Source organism: Chrysoperla carnea, chromosome 5, assembly GCF_905475395.1.
Source record: "Chrysoperla carnea chromosome 5, inChrCarn1.1, whole genome shotgun sequence".
In the NCBI taxonomy this organism is placed as follows: domain Eukaryota; kingdom Metazoa; phylum Arthropoda; class Insecta; order Neuroptera; family Chrysopidae; genus Chrysoperla; species Chrysoperla carnea.
The window spans coordinates 58,124,609-58,142,798 of record NC_058341.1 but is presented as its reverse complement, the minus strand read 5'-3'; the positions used below and the strand labels follow the sequence as shown (position 1 = coordinate 58,142,798).

The 18,190-nt window shown below is 28.8% G+C and overlaps 1 protein-coding gene across 5 annotated transcripts in view; it reads right to left on the bottom strand.

Moving 5' to 3' along the window:
- Positions 1–18,190, bottom strand: part of LOC123300953 (syntaxin-binding protein 5) — a 574,037-nt gene that overhangs the window by 29,086 nt on the left and 526,761 nt on the right. For all 5 annotated transcript variants that reach the window (XM_044883632.1, XM_044883634.1, XM_044883637.1 and 2 more), the window contains exon 5: positions 6,645–6,708. In XM_044883632.1, the coding sequence (XP_044739567.1) occupies positions 6,645–6,708 (64 nt within the window). The remainder of the gene's footprint in view (positions 1–6,644; positions 6,709–18,190) is intronic.

The window sequence follows — 18,190 nt, the reverse complement described above, 5'->3', positions numbered from 1 at the left end:
CTATCGAATTTCGAAAACAATCGAATTTCTGTATGAAAATAAAAATAGAGAATATGGATTTTGGAAGTGAAAACTTCATTTAGGCGCTTTAGACGATATGTTATTTACAGGGAGGGTCATTGTAATCTGTTATGGTTAATAGCTCGTTTTGTCTTTAACCAATCAAAAAATAACTAAAACAAAAACAGTAGAGTTTGATTGAAATCATATTCTGACATCAGATTGGACCTAGTTCTTTGGATTTCTTTAATAGCCAATTTAGATTCTTAACGCTAAGAGAAAGAATAACACTTTAAATTAGAAAGTTGATCCTCATAAAAATTATCATTTTTCACTCGAAATTTTTTCCGAAATTCGTCAGCTTTCGGAGGAAATACGACTTAAAAATATGCCATTAATGCATTTAATCGAAAGAAAACACGCTAACCATGGAAAAATGCTTTAGTCAAAAGTTGTCAAGGACAATAGAGTAACTTTAATCGTATTTTCTCTCAATTAAATGTAATAATGGCATATTTTTAGATGCATTTGCTCCGAAAGCTAACGTTTTTCGAAAAAAAGTTTTTAATGAGAAGAAAGTTAAAGTATTCTATCTCTTACCGTTTAGGATCTAAATTCGGTATTAAAGCATTCAGAACATGATATCCCCCATCAATTTTTTGATTGGTTAGCTACAAAAGGAGCTATTAGCTTTTAAAGATTAAAACGACCCACTCTGTATGTATAATAAATAATATTTGGTAGGGTTAAATTTGATGGTTTCGCATCAGCAACATCCTATAAATATAGGCACAGATATAACACCGTAAAGTAGGAGGCTAAAACTTTTTTCAATCGACACCTATGTAACAAAAATAAAAGCTGTACAATTAAATATTAACTAAGTGATTCACATCTTTGGTAACTGTTCTGATTACTGTTCATAGATGGCGTTTGAATTAAAATTTGAAAATCATGATTAATTTTATGATTTGTTAATATTTTTATAATAGTTATTATTATTGTGTGTTTTTTTATACACACGTTGATAAATTCCCTTTACAAATTATGAAATTTTAAGTATTCATACTATAATTAATTATTAAGTTTTATGTCTTCACTTCCGTCGAAAGTTCCCATGACTGATATTTTTTATTGCTTCAATAAAAGCTTATTCATGTAACAAACATGAAAGGAAATTTATTTTTCGAATAAATAAAAAAACAACCAAGATAACAGCAATAAAAGGTGCAATTTCTTTCTAGCAATAAGGAATTTAGAATGCTTATGGAAACCATAGTATATGACGTCAAATACTATGCCCGATCTCTGTCTAAAATCTGTCAAATAAGTAGTTTAAAATGTTTACATCATCCGTATTTTTTGGATGATTATATTTTTAATTACACTTTATTGTCAAATTTTTTACGGTATTTTTATATTTTGTTAAGAAATGCAAAAAAACCATCGATATTCCTTATTATAAAACTAACTCTAATTAAAATTACAGCTCCATAAAATTGGTTTGAATTCGTTTATTTTTAATTATTAGAATAATATCTGTTGCGGTGCTAGCAACGGCAAAATTTGATTAGAAATTATAGTTTATATTGCTAAAAGAAAATTACTTAAAAATTAATCAACAGTTACAACTCTCAGGTGCCAGATGTACTTCATGTCTACCTTATTTCAATAAAAGAAAAGAAATTTCCTAAATTCAGCCGTCTCAAAATCAACTTTTTCGTGACGTTGTCAGCTCTTTCTACCAAAATACAACCAAATCATTTTTACATCATGTAATGTCAAATTGATTGCGTAAATTATGACAAGTAAAATGTAAAAAATAGTATAATGGATAGGAGGCGATTTAGAGAAGACGTAATAAGTTCACAAGCATTGAGATTGGTTTTTATAGCTCAGGAAAATAAAAGTTTTCTCTGCTTAAAAAAGACAAGAGAAGTTTTTTTAACCGGGATTTTATTTGGATGCAAGAAATGACCTATGAATGTGCATTGCAAAATTATGTGAGAAAAAAAATTATTCAAGGTGGCGGAAATAGGTTTTTTTCAAATATGTCGTAAACTATTAAGTTTATGGCAGTTTTAGCTATTATAATTTGGTTCTGAGTTAATTTTACATAAAAAAGGTGATGTACAAAATTTCCGTAGTGGCAAAGATTTTCGAAATATTAAACTAAGAAAAGTTAACTAAGAAAAGTAGAGTAAGTCGCTTTCTCTGCTGCTCGAACTACGTGGTATAGTATATTATGAGTATTTTATAAAATAAATGAACGATGTATTTACGATCGGGAAAGGAGCTTTTACACTCAGGAAAGTTGTTTGATTCATATATTCATTTTTCTTGTGGTAGAAATTTTATAATAGGTAAAACTGCTGTAAACTTAATAGTTAACGAGGTAATTGAAAAAGAAACAATTTTTGCGACATTTGACCTTCAATAATTATTTTTGCGCACATGATTTTGCAATGAACTTTTCGTAGGTCATTTTTTGTATCCAAATTAAGATAATTCCGGTGAAAAATCTTCACTTGAATTTTTTAAGTAGATCGTCTATTTGTTCTTATTATTTTTATTTTAATGGCATTAGTTAAGAAAATTGAGGCTTTAACCACGGTCCGAGCTTCGTGATATTTAAATCTTTATTCAGTCCATATTTCCAATGCTTTCACATTAGCAAATGTATTGAATACGTAAACGGTAAAAGTTCGTAAATGCGTAAACGCCATACTCCAAAAGGCAGTAATAATAAAAATTTCACATCATTATGACTTCAAGGTATGTATTCTAAAAAATGGATTAATTGAAAGTATGACCTAAAATCAATTAATTTCAAAAAATGTTTTTTAAATCTGACAAAATTTCAATCGTTTCTAATAATCTTTTTTTCGAAAGGTTTAAAAGTCTTTGAAAAAAAAAACATCATTTACAAATGGAAAATAAAACTTTTTAACAAAACAGTCAACAGTTTTTTCTTCTCTATTCCAGTTGCAAAATACGACGGATGAATATAATAGGAACTAATTTAACTGTCAATTTACACACAAAAAACACGAGTAAGCACATGCTATTAAAATTTAATGGTTTGAAATTTTTAGCAAATTTATTTTTGAATGGAATAACAATTGAAGTTATTCAAGATTATTTATTTATACACAAAAACGAGTTTGAAGTATTTAAATTATTTACGAAAATGTATATACTAACGAAAAGGTTAATTTCTGTGACTTACATAAGAATAAAACTTTTAACAAAAAGAAAACCGTTTTCAAAAGAAAAACTTTTCCAAAACAAATTAATATGCACTACAAAATAAAAAAATTACGAGAATATAATGTAGTTAAAACTATTGTTATTTTTGAAGTCGGTGTCAGCCAAGGAAACAACTCTGACAGAACAGTTTGCTACATTAGCTTGGCTGACACCGAATCCAAATATAACAATAATTTTAACTAAATTATAGTATCGTAATTTTTTTACTTTTTAGTGCATATTAATTTGTTTTGGAAAAGTTTTTCTTTTGAAGTCGGTTTTCTTTTTGTTAACAGTTATTTTTTTGTGATTTTTAGTGAATCTAAAGTACACTAACTTATTTGTCACTAGAAAATAATCATCGAAATCGGTTGGCGTGATATTGAGTTATTCGTCCTCTTGTCGTGCATACTTAATGCAAATTCAAGACTTTTATGGTTTTCTCATGGATGCCGTCGTCAAAACTGAACCAAAATGAAATGGGACCACACGAAAAGCACCAGCTTTCAAATAGATAAAGAATCATCAAAATCGGTTCACCCAGTTTAAAGTTCTGAGGTACTACACACACAAAAAAATACAGTCGATTGATAACCTCCTCCTTTTTTGTTTGAAGTCGGTTAAAAAAAAGGGTCGTTGAACAAATAATAATATTTTGTTAAGAAAATTTATTTTCCAAATGTCAGTTTATTTTCAATACAATTTATCTCCTACAAACGATTTGTATGTAATATATATATTTATATGAAATATTATATCAAATTTAATGATATAAATTATAAGCGTTCTTCATCGTTTTTAGTTTGGAAACGAAGATTTATTTTATATAAATGTATATATTTGTTCATTATTTTTCATTATTTCAGGGGAATAAATTGTGATTTGTACCATTTTGCTTTGATTTGTATATAAAATTATTGATAAAAAGGCCAAAACGACATTTATATTTATTAAGAAAAGTGCTTGGTAGGGGGGTCGGAGTTCTTCTTAGGCATCTTGTCTCTCTCCTTTAACGATGAGAAATCACTTAGTAATAAGTGAAAGAAAACAATTGATTGAGTTAATTGTTGAATTACCCTGTATAGAAAGTATTGAATGTGAGTGCTTGCATTATCTTTTATAAATTACAAGAATTTAAAAAACCAACACAATTATTTGGTTTTCGAAAATTTTGATAATTTTCGAAATTATTTCTAGAATTTTTTGCTTGTTTTTCGAGTATGTTTCACAAGAAGACCAATTGAAGCTACTTGCAAATTTTCAACTCCCTATCTTTTATGGTTTTGGAGAAAAAGGACACCATAGTTGTTTCCTAATTTGCGCCCTCACGGGTAAACAGTGATGTTTACGAAATGGTTTTTAACAAAAGTTGTTTATTATTTTATAAGAAACACTTTTTATATTTAAACTTCTGTTCTATCTCTAATGGTTTACAAGACGAGCCTTATGGTCCCAAGACCTTGACCTATGCTGCTGAATGTAACAATATTATTAACAAACGAGAGAGAGCACTGTTTATTGTTTCAAAAGAAAACGAAAGCATGATTGTACATTGTTTATTTAATTAACCCATCGGACTCTATAATTGACATTATATGAAACGTAACTTTTTGAATTTATTCTACTATAAATAATTGTACAATTATACGTATTGCTCAAATTTATTCATCACAGTAAATGTTTAAAATTTGTTTATGGTCACACAAAAGTCAAAAGGGTTTTAACGCAAAAACTGGGTGAATAAGAACTGGAGAGAAGAAAAACGAATAATAATTTGTCATCAACTCACGTTTATATATATATATATATATAAATTATTTGTCAAAATGGTTTTGTTATTAAAATTATTACAACGTGTTTAGTTACATGATGTTGTAATCAAAAATTTGATTGTTCTTACCAGTGACTTGGAAGTTCTTGGTTCTTACCAGAATTCCAAGGCATTTGCTACAAGTATCATTGATGGAATTACATTATTATACACAATAAGAAAAATACTGATGTGGGTGGCCTCTGTTATAGACGTATAGGTATGTCAGAGAAACGGAGTTAAATCCCATTAAAAAAACGTGTTTACTTGGCTGTTCATATTCTTCTAACAAGTGAATATTTCATTAGTTAACGATTTCTATACTTAATTCAAGAAAATCAATACCGCTACCTGCTTAAAAATTAAAGTAGAGCAAGAAAAAAATTTTCTTCAACCCATAAATATTTACTTTCTACCATGTTAAAAACCGTCTTTTTCTTGAAACTAGTACTGTTGGGTAAATAATGATCATCCTGGTCGTTGGGGTGTCAATTCACATGCTGCTAATACTGTTAATAATATTGGCGTAAGATCTATAACCATGGCGTTATTTACAATACTGTATGGTAAATAAAAACTTTGGCGCCACTTACAATAGTAATTTCAACTCGGCAGTGTGGTCTTGAGTCCCATACTACATTGCAAATGTCACAATGCTACTTGTTTTTCCCGCTATGACTTTGGCGCGTTTATCAATACGCATTATTGAACTACGTTCCTATTCAGTATACAACGTTATGTTTGTTGTCACACTGCTCATCACTTGATTTTTATCACTTGAGTGTTAAGCTATTTTGTCATTTTAACAAATATTGCTAGTATGCCATTAGTGGCATCAGTGACATTAAAGTGATAAATAGTACTCTACGCCAGAAGTATTGTATATATCACCAGTCAATATGGGCCTGATACACAAACTGACATCGGCAAACGCGCGTTAACTGTGGCTCATGTTTCGATACATTAAATGTTAAAATCACCTTTGTTTAAAATTTTATAGCAAATAAAAATCATTGAAACCATACAGTATTGCTTTCACGCCTATACTTACATAGTGATAACGGCAAAAAATTTCTTACCGTGCAGAAATTTGAATTTGTTGAGGGTTTATTCTCGAAAATTATCAGACTTTTCAACGGCTTGAAATTGTCGCCATATCACTGCAATTAAATCTTTGAGATGCGATAGTGGTTATTTTTAGTCTCTAAAGAGTATGGTGTTTTATAGTTAAAAAATGATTCGTTAAAAAAATTAATCTGTAACCCTGACAACTATCGCAAAGATTATTATTAACTTTTCAATTTTTACGTAATTGAGCGTATTCAGTGTTTCCATACTTGTAACAAATGATTTGAAATTTCGTGTTATTGACTCCAAAACTACAGTTTTTCACGGGAGAGAAATCTAAGTAATAATTATTACGCTAGCCTGTAAATATACTGTAAGTAGAAAAATATTATCATTATATATGTCATATTATTCAAAAGGTTTGAATAGAAATAATACGTGACTTTATTCTTGTTTGTTACTGTAAATGATTAAAAAAATAATTTTGATAATTATTATTTCATAGTATAATATTTACCTTGCTAGGATCTGCTGGGTTATCACTTAAATGTAACACGGGACCAGGATGCGTTTTTCGTGTTCTGTAACAAATAAAAAATAGAATTAAAAATATATAAAATAAAGAAATTAAAAGTAAAAATGCAGTACATAAGTGGTGGAAGCGCAATTAAATGATATAGTATATTCATTGTTACTATGTATTATGTATTTAATTGCACTTCCACCATATTTATTTAAAAAATATTAATATTCGCGTGAGTTTTATTGGAGGTGTTTCCATCGTAACGATACACTACTTGAATTATAGAATTGTATGGATGCATATATAATTGTATGGATTGGATTTGTGATTTACATTGAAAATTTAATATTATTGTCTCACAAATTTAAATAAATAATTATGATAATTTACATTTCAAAAATAATATTTGTGCAATTTGATTTCTTATTTTCACAATTTATAATGCATTAAGTTTAATTAATCAGTATTATACCATGTATATATGAAATATACATAGTATTATAAGTTTAGTCCCAAGTTTGTAACGCCTAAAAATATTAATGCTACAAAAAAAAAATTGGTATAGGTGTTCATAAAATCACCTAATTAATCCATTTCCGGTTGTCCGTCCGTCCGTCCGTCCGTCCGTCCGTCCGTCTGTGGACACGATTACTCAAAAACGAAAAGAGATATCAAGCTGAAATTTTTACAGCGTGCTTAGGACGTAAAAAGTGAGGTCAAGTTCGTAAATGAGCAACATGGGTCAATTGGGTCATGGATTCGTAGTACCCATCTTGTAAACCGTTAGAGATAGAACAAAAGTTTAAATGTAAAAAATGTTGCTTATAAAAAAATATAAAACTTTTGTTTGAAACATTTTTTTGTAAACATCACTGTTTACCCACGAGGGCGTTAATTAGGTGCAAATTTTATAGTATGTATAGGAATATCAAAGTGAATATCTTTTGTTATTTACGTGACGTCAAAAAAACAAACGAATGCGCATCAACACTTGCGCATTATATGAGAATATCAGTTAAATATGTCAGATATGAATGAATGTGAAATGTGAGTTATCAACACTGCCTATACATGGTATTTCAACAAATAACTCAGTCAATTGTTTGTTTTCACTTGTTTTTCAATAATTTTAATTTGACATTTTCTATAACAATAACATGTAAAGAATTGCAAATTAGTCATAACAGCTTCCTTATTTCATAATAATGGGTTTTATAGAATTCAAAACTGGCGTTGAGAACAATCTTTTAAGATAGACACAGCTGTTATAGGAAAGTTTATATGTAAGAAAAATTAACATAGAACTATTTACACCCCAAAAATGTTCACAAATTTAAAATTCACCTCACTTTTTTGGTGTATTTTGCCCTCTCGAACAAGAATATTATGAGGTGTGTTTGAATTTTCGTTGTTATAAACGAAAAAAGTTTCTATGGGCAAAATTTCCGTTTTTATAGCCTGTGTATATGCAATTTATATCAAGGTATACTAAGTTTCGTCCCAAGTTTCTAACGCTTTAAAGTATTGATGCTACGAACAAAATTTTGGTATAGCTGTTAATAAAATCACCTAATTAGTCCTTTCCCGGCGGTCTGTCTGAAGGCTTGAGACATCAAGCTGAAATTTGGGTCAATTGGGTGTTCTTGTCTTCTAAACCGTCAGAGATGGAACAAAAGTTTAAATGTAAAAAATATTCCTTATAAAATGAACAACTCTTGTTTGAAACATTTTTTCCTAAACTTCACTGTTTACCGGTGAGGGTCCAAATTAGGTAAACATTTTATCCAAATTTGCGCCCTTTTTAGGACTTTAGGGTGCAAATTAGGACAACATTTTTTCCATTTTCTCCAAAAGTATAAAAAAAAGAGAGAGTTGAAAATTTGCAGGTAGCTTCAACTAGTGGACTTGTGAAATATTCTTGAAAACAAAAATTCTAGAAAATACTTCGAAAACCAAATCAATGGCCGACGAAAGGTCGCTATAATTGTATTGGTTTTTTAAACTCTTCTTGTTTGTAAAAAAATAATGCAAGCACTGATATTCAAAACATTCTATACAGGGTATTTCAACACTTGTTTGTAAATAATTTTTTTTTTAAAAATTTTTTGAGCAATTTAAAAAAAGCCAGAGCGTTTTTCTGATATAAAGAAAGTGTTTACGTTTTTAAAACTTAAATATGTAATTTTTTACTAAGAAAATATTTTTCAAGTTAAAGATAAGAAATAAAACCACAATTAATTGCAATTACGATTTTGTGGTTTTCAAGGGCTAAGAACAATTAATGTTTGGATAATTTTTACAACTCTTATTTCGAAAACTATGCGTTAAACAAACAAAAAAATACAAGAGTATATTGTTATCGAGTTCCTTTCAAATATTTTCTCGACTTTCCAATTCCAATTGAGCTATTATTTAATTTCCAAACACGTTTTTCGTGGCTATATCAAACAATTTTTTTCAAGTTTCAATTCAAAGCTCTAATTAAAGCAAATTTTAATTGGTTTAGAAAATGGAAATTAATTTATAAAAGAAAATGTGTATAAAAATATTTTTAACAAATTTTTGAAGCTATACTTCTTTTGGCGCGTTAGGCAGAAATGATGAGGGTCAATTTTTACGATGCGCGCGCACACCGTCACGAAAAACCGACATGATGAAGTTAGCTATAGTTAACATTTTAGTTTTTCAAATAAAGGTACCAACAAAGTAAAAGTAATGACATCTACGTATGTTTGCGTGAGAACTGACAACCGTATTCACAATATTTTTTTATTTAAGTATTTCTGAACCTACCACACGTGTTTTGTATCAGTCCGAATAAAATATATAAAAATATACATAAATACATATTTTCTCAAATAATATCATAATATATTATAAAATAATTTACTGTGATTATAATTGTTTTTATATATTACTTTGAGTTATTATTTTAAGTGATAAGAACAGTTTTTACATATTACTTTGAATACGTTTATAGACTTTGGGGTTAGTTGACGGTATGTATTATTTATTTACATCATAAACTAAAATAAATTTTCACATTCTTATTTAATGTGTGATAAGTTTATAATCACAAAAGTGTGTTTAAAAAGATTTTTATATTGTTACGCCGAAGAAGTATAACTTCTAACGCGTGTACATAAGTACACACACACTTTTTTTTTCAGTTAATTACAAACGATCATAATTATTCTTGCATTCCTTATAGAAATTAAAATGAAATTAATATAATATAGAAGATAAATATACATTATATATATATATATATATATATATATATATATATATATATATATATATATATATATATATATATATACATATATATATATATATATATAGAGTCAAAATTGATAAACAAATAAGCAACAAACATGCTACAATATGCCACCATATGTCGCAAAAAATATTCTGTGACCAAAACCACTCATATAAATAAAGAGACGTAATTATAAAGTAATAACATTATAAGTTCTATTTAAAATGAAATAAAATACAGTTAAATTTCTATATAAAAAATTTATTTTAATATACAGGGTGTATCAGTGTACCAGTAATCTATTATGTGTAATAGCTCGTTTTGTAGCTAACCTATCTAAATATAACTTGAACAAAAATTCCAGAATTTGATGGGGGCAATAATGCTCTGACATCAGATTGGACTTAGTTTTGAAGCTGCTTTAATAGTCAATTTAGTTTCTAAAAGGTAAGAGATAGAATAACACATTAAAATAGAAAGTTGCTTCTCATAAAAAACTTATGTGTTAATTTTTAACATTTTTATGAAAGTCGTTAGCTTTTGGAGGAAATAGGACTAAAAAATATGTCATCATTGCATTTAGTCGAACGAAAATACGCTGACTACAGAAAAATACTTTATCCAATAGTTGTGAAGGTAGCGTATTTTCTTTTGATTAAATGCAATAATGACATATAAGTCGCATTTCGTCTTCCAAAAGCTAACGATTTTTGAAAAAATGTTTTAAATAAAAATATATGTTTTTCAATGAAGTAACTTTTTAATTTAAAGTTTTATACTACCTCTTACCTTTCAGTAACTATATTTACTACTGAGTTAATTGTTGAAATACCATGTATAGACAGTGTTGATTACTCTGCACCATTACACATACATACATGTCACACATATATAACTGAAATTCCCATTTAATACATACTATACCATTTGCGCATAATTTGCGCTCTCACGGGTAAACAGTGATGTTTGCGAAAAAATGTTTCAAACAAAAGTTGTTTATTTTTTTATAAGGAACATTTTTTCATTTAAACTTTTGTTTTATCTCTAACGGTTTACCAGATGGGTCCTTCGGATCCAAGACTTAATTGACCTATGTTGCTCATGTACGAACTTGATCTCACTTTTTACGTCTTGAGCACGCTATAAAATTTCAGCTTGATATCTCTTTTCGGTGATTTTATCCATACCAAAATTTTGTTCATGGCATCAATATTTTTAAGCGTTACAAACTTGGGACTAAACTTAGTATACCTTGGTATATTTCATATACATGGTACAACAACCCGAAGAACTAGGTTCAATCTGGTGTCAGAACATGAGCCCTCATCAAACTCTGCAACTTTTGTCTAAGTTAATTTTTTTATTGTTTAATTACAAAACGAATTATTAACTAGTATAGAATATTAAAATGGTCCACCCTGTACAATGTTTTAAATTCTTAAAATGAAGCTTAAAATGTGTTTTAGAAATAGTTTGCACTACCTATTATTCAAATCACTTTCAATTGGTGGGTTGTTTGTAACGCTTTATTTAAATTTTAAACTTAATTTAGAATGTTGATGAGGTTAAGTTTGAAAATACGCTAAGTCCTGTATTTTAGATTAAAAACAATATCCTGTACCATATCATAGGTATCCAACCAGAAACCCTGTCTTATTTATTTTGCACTTATCTTGGTTTTGCAGAATATATTCTACTATAATTGTATATGATAGACAAATTAAATATAAATTTGCATATTTTAAATAAACTCATATATGGGAAAATAAAACACTACATATTAGACTACTAAAATATACATTCGAGTACTAGAAAGACTACTTAAAATGAAATACTTGAAATTATAATATTGAATTAATATTTTGAAACTGTATGAAGTGAACTGTTTGAATATTTGAGCATTAAAATTATCTATCATTCCTCTTTCATTTACCTCGTCATATATATATGTGTAAGAGTAGTTTGAAATTTTATTCCATAAATGAACTCCATTACAACTTTTCAGTTAAATAATTAGTATTAATCAACCTAATTAGAAGTTTTCTTAATTCATTCTGATATTTTCTAAAACTTTTTGTACAGGTTGATTTAATTATTTTTATGAAATCTATAGCTTTTTCCATTTGGAAAATTTATTAACCAAACTACATATGAATATTTCTCAATATAAGTTATAGATAGATATTAGAGATAGCTATGGTAGTATGTTAATGTGTATTAATGTTTGTTGGTTTGTTGGTGTTGCTTTCACGCCAAAAAAGAATGCAACATGATTTATTTGAATATCAACATGATTACTTAAATCATGTTGTAAATAAGCTCTTGAGTCGATGTGAAGCATTTTCTCTCATAGAATATATATATATGGCAGAACGGTCATTTTCGAGATAGGGTAGGGTGTAAAAATTTCGGGAAAAAAGTGGAACCCAGCCGCCTGGAAGCAACAGTAAGTCAAAGCATTTATTTTTTATAAATCGGGAAAAATTGGCCGACAAAACATTAAGGCGGTTTCGGAGGGGATTGGGGTTGATATAAACAGGAAAATAAAGTGGATTTTAACCGGGTAAGCTCAAGTCTGATTTTATTTTTTATTGTTATAACATGTATTTTTACTGAAAAATAGTGACTCCGCAGTGACTCCGAAGTTGAAGTAAAGCGTGGGAGAATTCCTGAAAACTGCTGTAAAACAGTATACAGTACCTAAAAACTGAAAAAAATTTCTAACATTTGCCAAATAAAATCCATAACATCGCACAATCGTTACACAATACTGGCAGACATTATAGAAAAAACTCTGTTATAGGCGAATGTAAGAAAAACGGAGGTTAAACCTCATTATTATTATTATTATTATTCCTTCTATTTAGTGATTTATAATATGTTGGTATTAAAAGCATTTCAAACAATAATTTATAAAACGTTTCCACTAAATTTAACATTTGATTAAAATCCATTATTATTTAACTAGAAACAAAAATATAATTTTATTTGGAAATGAAATGAAAAACGATTGTAATAATTAAAATAATTTGCATTCATATATTTTATTGGGATGTCAAAAAACTATACAAAATGTAAAACATAAAATTTAATTGAACCATATAAACAGCACATTTCTCAATCTCATACAATCGTTTTTGTGTGATTTAATGTAGGTATATTATTCATACTGTACGAAATCGGACATTGCTTAAATTATTTACACATGATGTGTTAAAAATATTATGGGTCAAGTCATTTGAAAATGGCTGTAAATTTCAGAGGTTATTGTCAAGGTTTTGTTTAAAAACTTTTTCCTTTACGAAGATTAACATGGACGGAGATTTTTCTTTCAGAGGACCTGGAAAATTTTTAATTACGATCGTTTTTTAAGCTAGAAAAATAAGAGAAAATAAACAAAAACTGAGTTAATTACTGAAATACTCTATAAACACAGTGTTGGGCATCACTATTAATAAGATAAGTAAAAAAAAGATTTGTATAGGCTAAAATGGCAGCCAATTTCTACATCCTTTGAAAGAGGGACAATTTAAGGACAATTTTTTTCCTAAAATATTTTCCCTATCGTGCCTCTTAATATTATCGGATAGATTTAGTATGAAAATCAATAGACTCAGTATTTGCAGCTACCCATAGCGCACTATCTTTATAACTCTTTATCTTTTATAGTTTTTGAGAAAATGGAAACTAAAGTTTTGCGATAATTTCGACCCTCACAGAAAAAAATATATTTCTGTTTTTACGCTTATCCTATGTATTATAAGAATGTACCTTTTTTTGAATGGGTAGATAATATTTTGTCCAGGAGACAACAATTAAAACTCGAAATAGTAAAAAACTTGAAATAAATGATAAAACGTTTGTGTAATCAAGCGGATAATGGATAAAAAGTTCCGTCAAGAATCGATGTCGTATATTACGAATGAAAAACATCAACCAAATCAATATATAATATAAATCATTGAAAAACCATTTGGATTTTCCAACTTGTGTGTGACATGGAAAAACATCTCATAAAAAACTATACAGTGCGTTCAATTCAAAAGTATCCACCCGTAATAACTCTTGACCTGATGTGATTATTGTTTTGTGTGAATACAATTCGACTTATATATCGAAGGAGAAGTTCAAACATGGTACCTAGCGAATTTCAACCATTTATCCCGATCCACTCCGACTTTGAAATTTCAAATGGCAACCTCTACCTTGTGATACCTGATTAGAAAGGGCATACAAATACTCTTCAAGCATGCTTAAATAAATGAAATCGATCAATTAGTCCTTAAGATAAACTTCACAGAAGATAGAAGGTAAGAATTTCATCTTCTGAGTAGTCTATCTTAAGAACCAATCCATTGATTTCATGAATTCATTTTTTCATCATGGTTGAAGAGAGAATTGCATGCTCTTTCAAATGAGATATATCATAAGGTAGGAGGTGCAGTTTGAAATTCCAAAGTTGAGGTGGGTGGTAGTGAAGGATTGAAACCTAGAATATTCTAGGTACCAATTTTGAACTTCGATATCGTAATCGTTGTGTTTTCACTCAAAACAAACATCACATCAAATCAAATGTTATTAAGGGTAGACAATTTCCATCTTCTGTGCAGTCTATACTAAGAACCATTTCTCTTTTTTTTATCATGATTGAATAGAGAATTTTATGCTCTTTCAAATGACGTGTAACAAGGTAGGAGGTGCCATTTGAACTTTTAAAGTTAGGGTGGCTAGGGTTGAATTAAATTCTCTAGGTACCAATTTTGAACTTCCCCTCGATATCTAAATCGAAGTGTTTTAACTCAAATAATCACATCAGGTTAACGGTTATTAAGGGTGGATACTTTTGAAACGAACACTCTGTATACGATTGAATGAGTGCATGCATGTATACCGGGTTTGTTTGGTTCGGTTGTTATCTATAAGTATTTTTATACTATTTGTCAGTTAAATATATAAAAATAAAAATCTAAAACACATTTTTCAACAACAGCTCACAGCACACAACCAGCTGAAGCCAGGAGTTTTGTGTTTTTTTTTTGAATATCAAGTTTTATTTTTATTTTTTTGAAATGCAGTTTATTTAAAAAATAGACTACCATATCACCATGAATTGTGTTTTATATAAGACGTAACAACTTACAATACAATCTAGACATACATGCATATGTCAATTTTCATGAAAATATGCTTCGCTTATTTACTTCAATTTATGATACAGGTTGGTTTTTTTCGGTGATATTGAAATGTATAAAATTATGATGACTTTAAACAGCAAATTTTCTGAATACATTTTTGAAAAATTTATTGAAAAGTACGATATAAGTTGCGAAAATTTTTAAATAATTTTTATTTTACAATTTAAATAGAAAAATTGATTGTATATTTATGGAACAAGTGTCATTTTTAAATCGTAAATTTAATTTTAGATTAATATTCACTCTGAATAACTTTGTAGCTAATGGAAATATCACATAACCTTGTAAGATTTTTCCACTAGAAGGATAATCGATCAAATACATAATGGATTATTTTAATTTATTATGGCCCATAGCTCGGTTTGTAGTTAGCCAATCAAAAAATAACTTAAACAAAAGTTGCAGAGTTTGATGGGTCATCATGTTCTGATATCAGATTGAACCTAGTCCACCAGGTCGCTGTAATAGTCAATTTTGATCCTGAAAGGTAAGAGATAGAATAACACTTTAAATTAGGAAGTTGATACTCAAAAAAAAAACTAAGACTTTTTATTTCAAACATTTTTTTGAAAATTGACTTTTGGAGGGAATGAGACTAAAAAATTCATAAATAGGTATTATTACGGAGCAACTTTTTTTTTCCTTTTTACTTTCTTGTATAAAGGATAGTCAAGTAATTCTTGAAAATTTCGGAGTTGAGTCTATTTAAAGAAATAACTCATTTTAAGCCTCCCTGAAATCGATTTGACTAATTTTGGCTGCATGTAAATTGTATGTATTCATCTCGTATAACACAAAAACTGATCGCCGTAGAAATTCAAAATGGAAATGGCAGTTTGGACATTTAATTGTGTCGCTGCTTTTTTGATTTATAGATTTCAAAAGAAATATTTATTTGATTACCCTTGAATCAACTTTTTTAAACCCTGCAAGGAAGTCATGTGGTATCAACATCAGAATATATTATTGTAAATTTTAGGGTTTTTAAATTCAACTCAGTTTCTATTGAAATCTATATGCAGACTCAGTAAGACCATTGCTTTGCCAATAAAAAAATTTCAATCCCTATTTATTGTAAATGTGAAAGTAAGGATGTTTTTTTGTTTAATGGTTAGTTTGTTGTTTGTATGTTTGTATGTTTGTATGTTTGTATGTTTGTATGTTTGTATGTTTGTATGTTTGTATGTTTGTATGTTTGTATGTTTGTTTGTTTGTATGTTTGTATGTTTGTTACGCTTTCACGCAAAAACTAGCGAATGGATTTGAATGAAACAGTACAACAATATAGCTCAAACATCAGAATAACACATGAGCTATAATTTATAAAGATATAAAAGAAAAAAAAATTAAATTTAATCTAACATTTTACTGCTCCATCTATGTTCATTATTTTGAACCATTAATTAAAGATATCTGTAAAAATTTAAAATAGCAAATGTTAAACAATTCATGTACATCATTTCTGATATACTCAACTCACTCTTTTACATTTGAAAAAAGCGGGCAGGTATCAAGCTAGTATGTCATAAATACAATCGATTAATCATAATTCCAATCGATACCATGCGTACTTAATGACAAAAGTACCGGAAATCAAAGAAACTAGAATAAATGTAATAATCAAAGAAAATTATATATATTTATTTTAAAATAAATTTACACCTTCTATGCATAATGTATGTTCCCACTTTATTCTCGGCTGTACACAATCTAAACTTTTGTGAGATGCAAACAACACAATAGAAAATCTTTTCTCTAAAACATAAAATACTCTAGAGAATTCTCTATAGAATATACGTACGTCGCATTGGATGGATTGGTACCATGCAATATACACAACAGACAGACTAAACTCATACAATTTCTTTGTATTTGAAAATGAACACAAGATTGAAGAAATGATTTTCAACAGAACTCCGAGAATGCTGAAAAGAGTTGATGACAGTTATCCATTTTGTTTGTAATATACAACATAAACCTTGTCGTTATAAATAGATTCTTTTTGCTTTCGAAACGAAAAAGTACTTTTCTAGAAAGATTAGATATCGTAATTGAACTATTTGAAAGAAAACGCAGCTGAATGTGCTGATTTTGATGGAAGTATTGTGACATATATATATTGTCAAGATATTTATATTTATTGGTGGAGGGTACGTGAAAATGTGTGTCATATAATAAATAATATATCGTAAAGGGGTTGTGAAATGTGTGCAACAAGATAAACTTCATTAAGTATAGAACCTCTCCCTGATATAGACAACGAACTAGAAAATAAAAAAACCAACTATACAACTTTCCGAATCTATTCGACTTTCAAAACAATGCTTCAAGAAAAAAACGTTTTTTTAATCAGAAATAATAAAAATACACTGAGTAAGCCAGAAAAAAGTGTCGAAAATGGGGAAACAGCACCGAATTTCATGAAACTTTTTTAAATGTGTTTATAGGACGTTAAACTTACCTAATCATAAGGGGGCATGGGACCCATAGGACCCAGCATATGTAGTCCAAAAGTTTTTGAAATGCTTATTGAAGCTTAAAATTGCCATCTAATAGGTGCTTATTTTAGATTAAATTTGTACCAAAAAAGTGAAATTCTTGGCCAAAAAGCACGGTTTTCGTAATGCGTGACATAACACGTTTATCTAACATCAGATTTGTAATAAGCGACCAAAAATACCTAGATAATTTCGGGTCAAAAAGTGCTTTTTTTTTAATACGTGGCAGGATTCGTGTAATCTGACTTCGGAATCGTATTCACCGACCAAAAATATCTACTAAATGACAATTTCAAGCCAAAATAAGCTTTTGAGCTACATATGCCCCTAGCCGGGGCCCAATGCACCCTTATGACTACGTTAAGTTGGCTGAATGTTCTTTCGGGGAATATAAACACGTTGCAAAAAGTTTCATGAAAATTGGTGCTCTTTTCCAAGTTTTTGTATGTATCCCGGCTTATTAGTTGTACTATAACTTTCGAATTTAATGCTTTCAGTTTCGAACATGAAAACGTGTCCAATTTTAGGCTAGAATCACTTTCCCTCCTTCGAGTCAAAGAACCATTACTTTAATAAATTTCGATT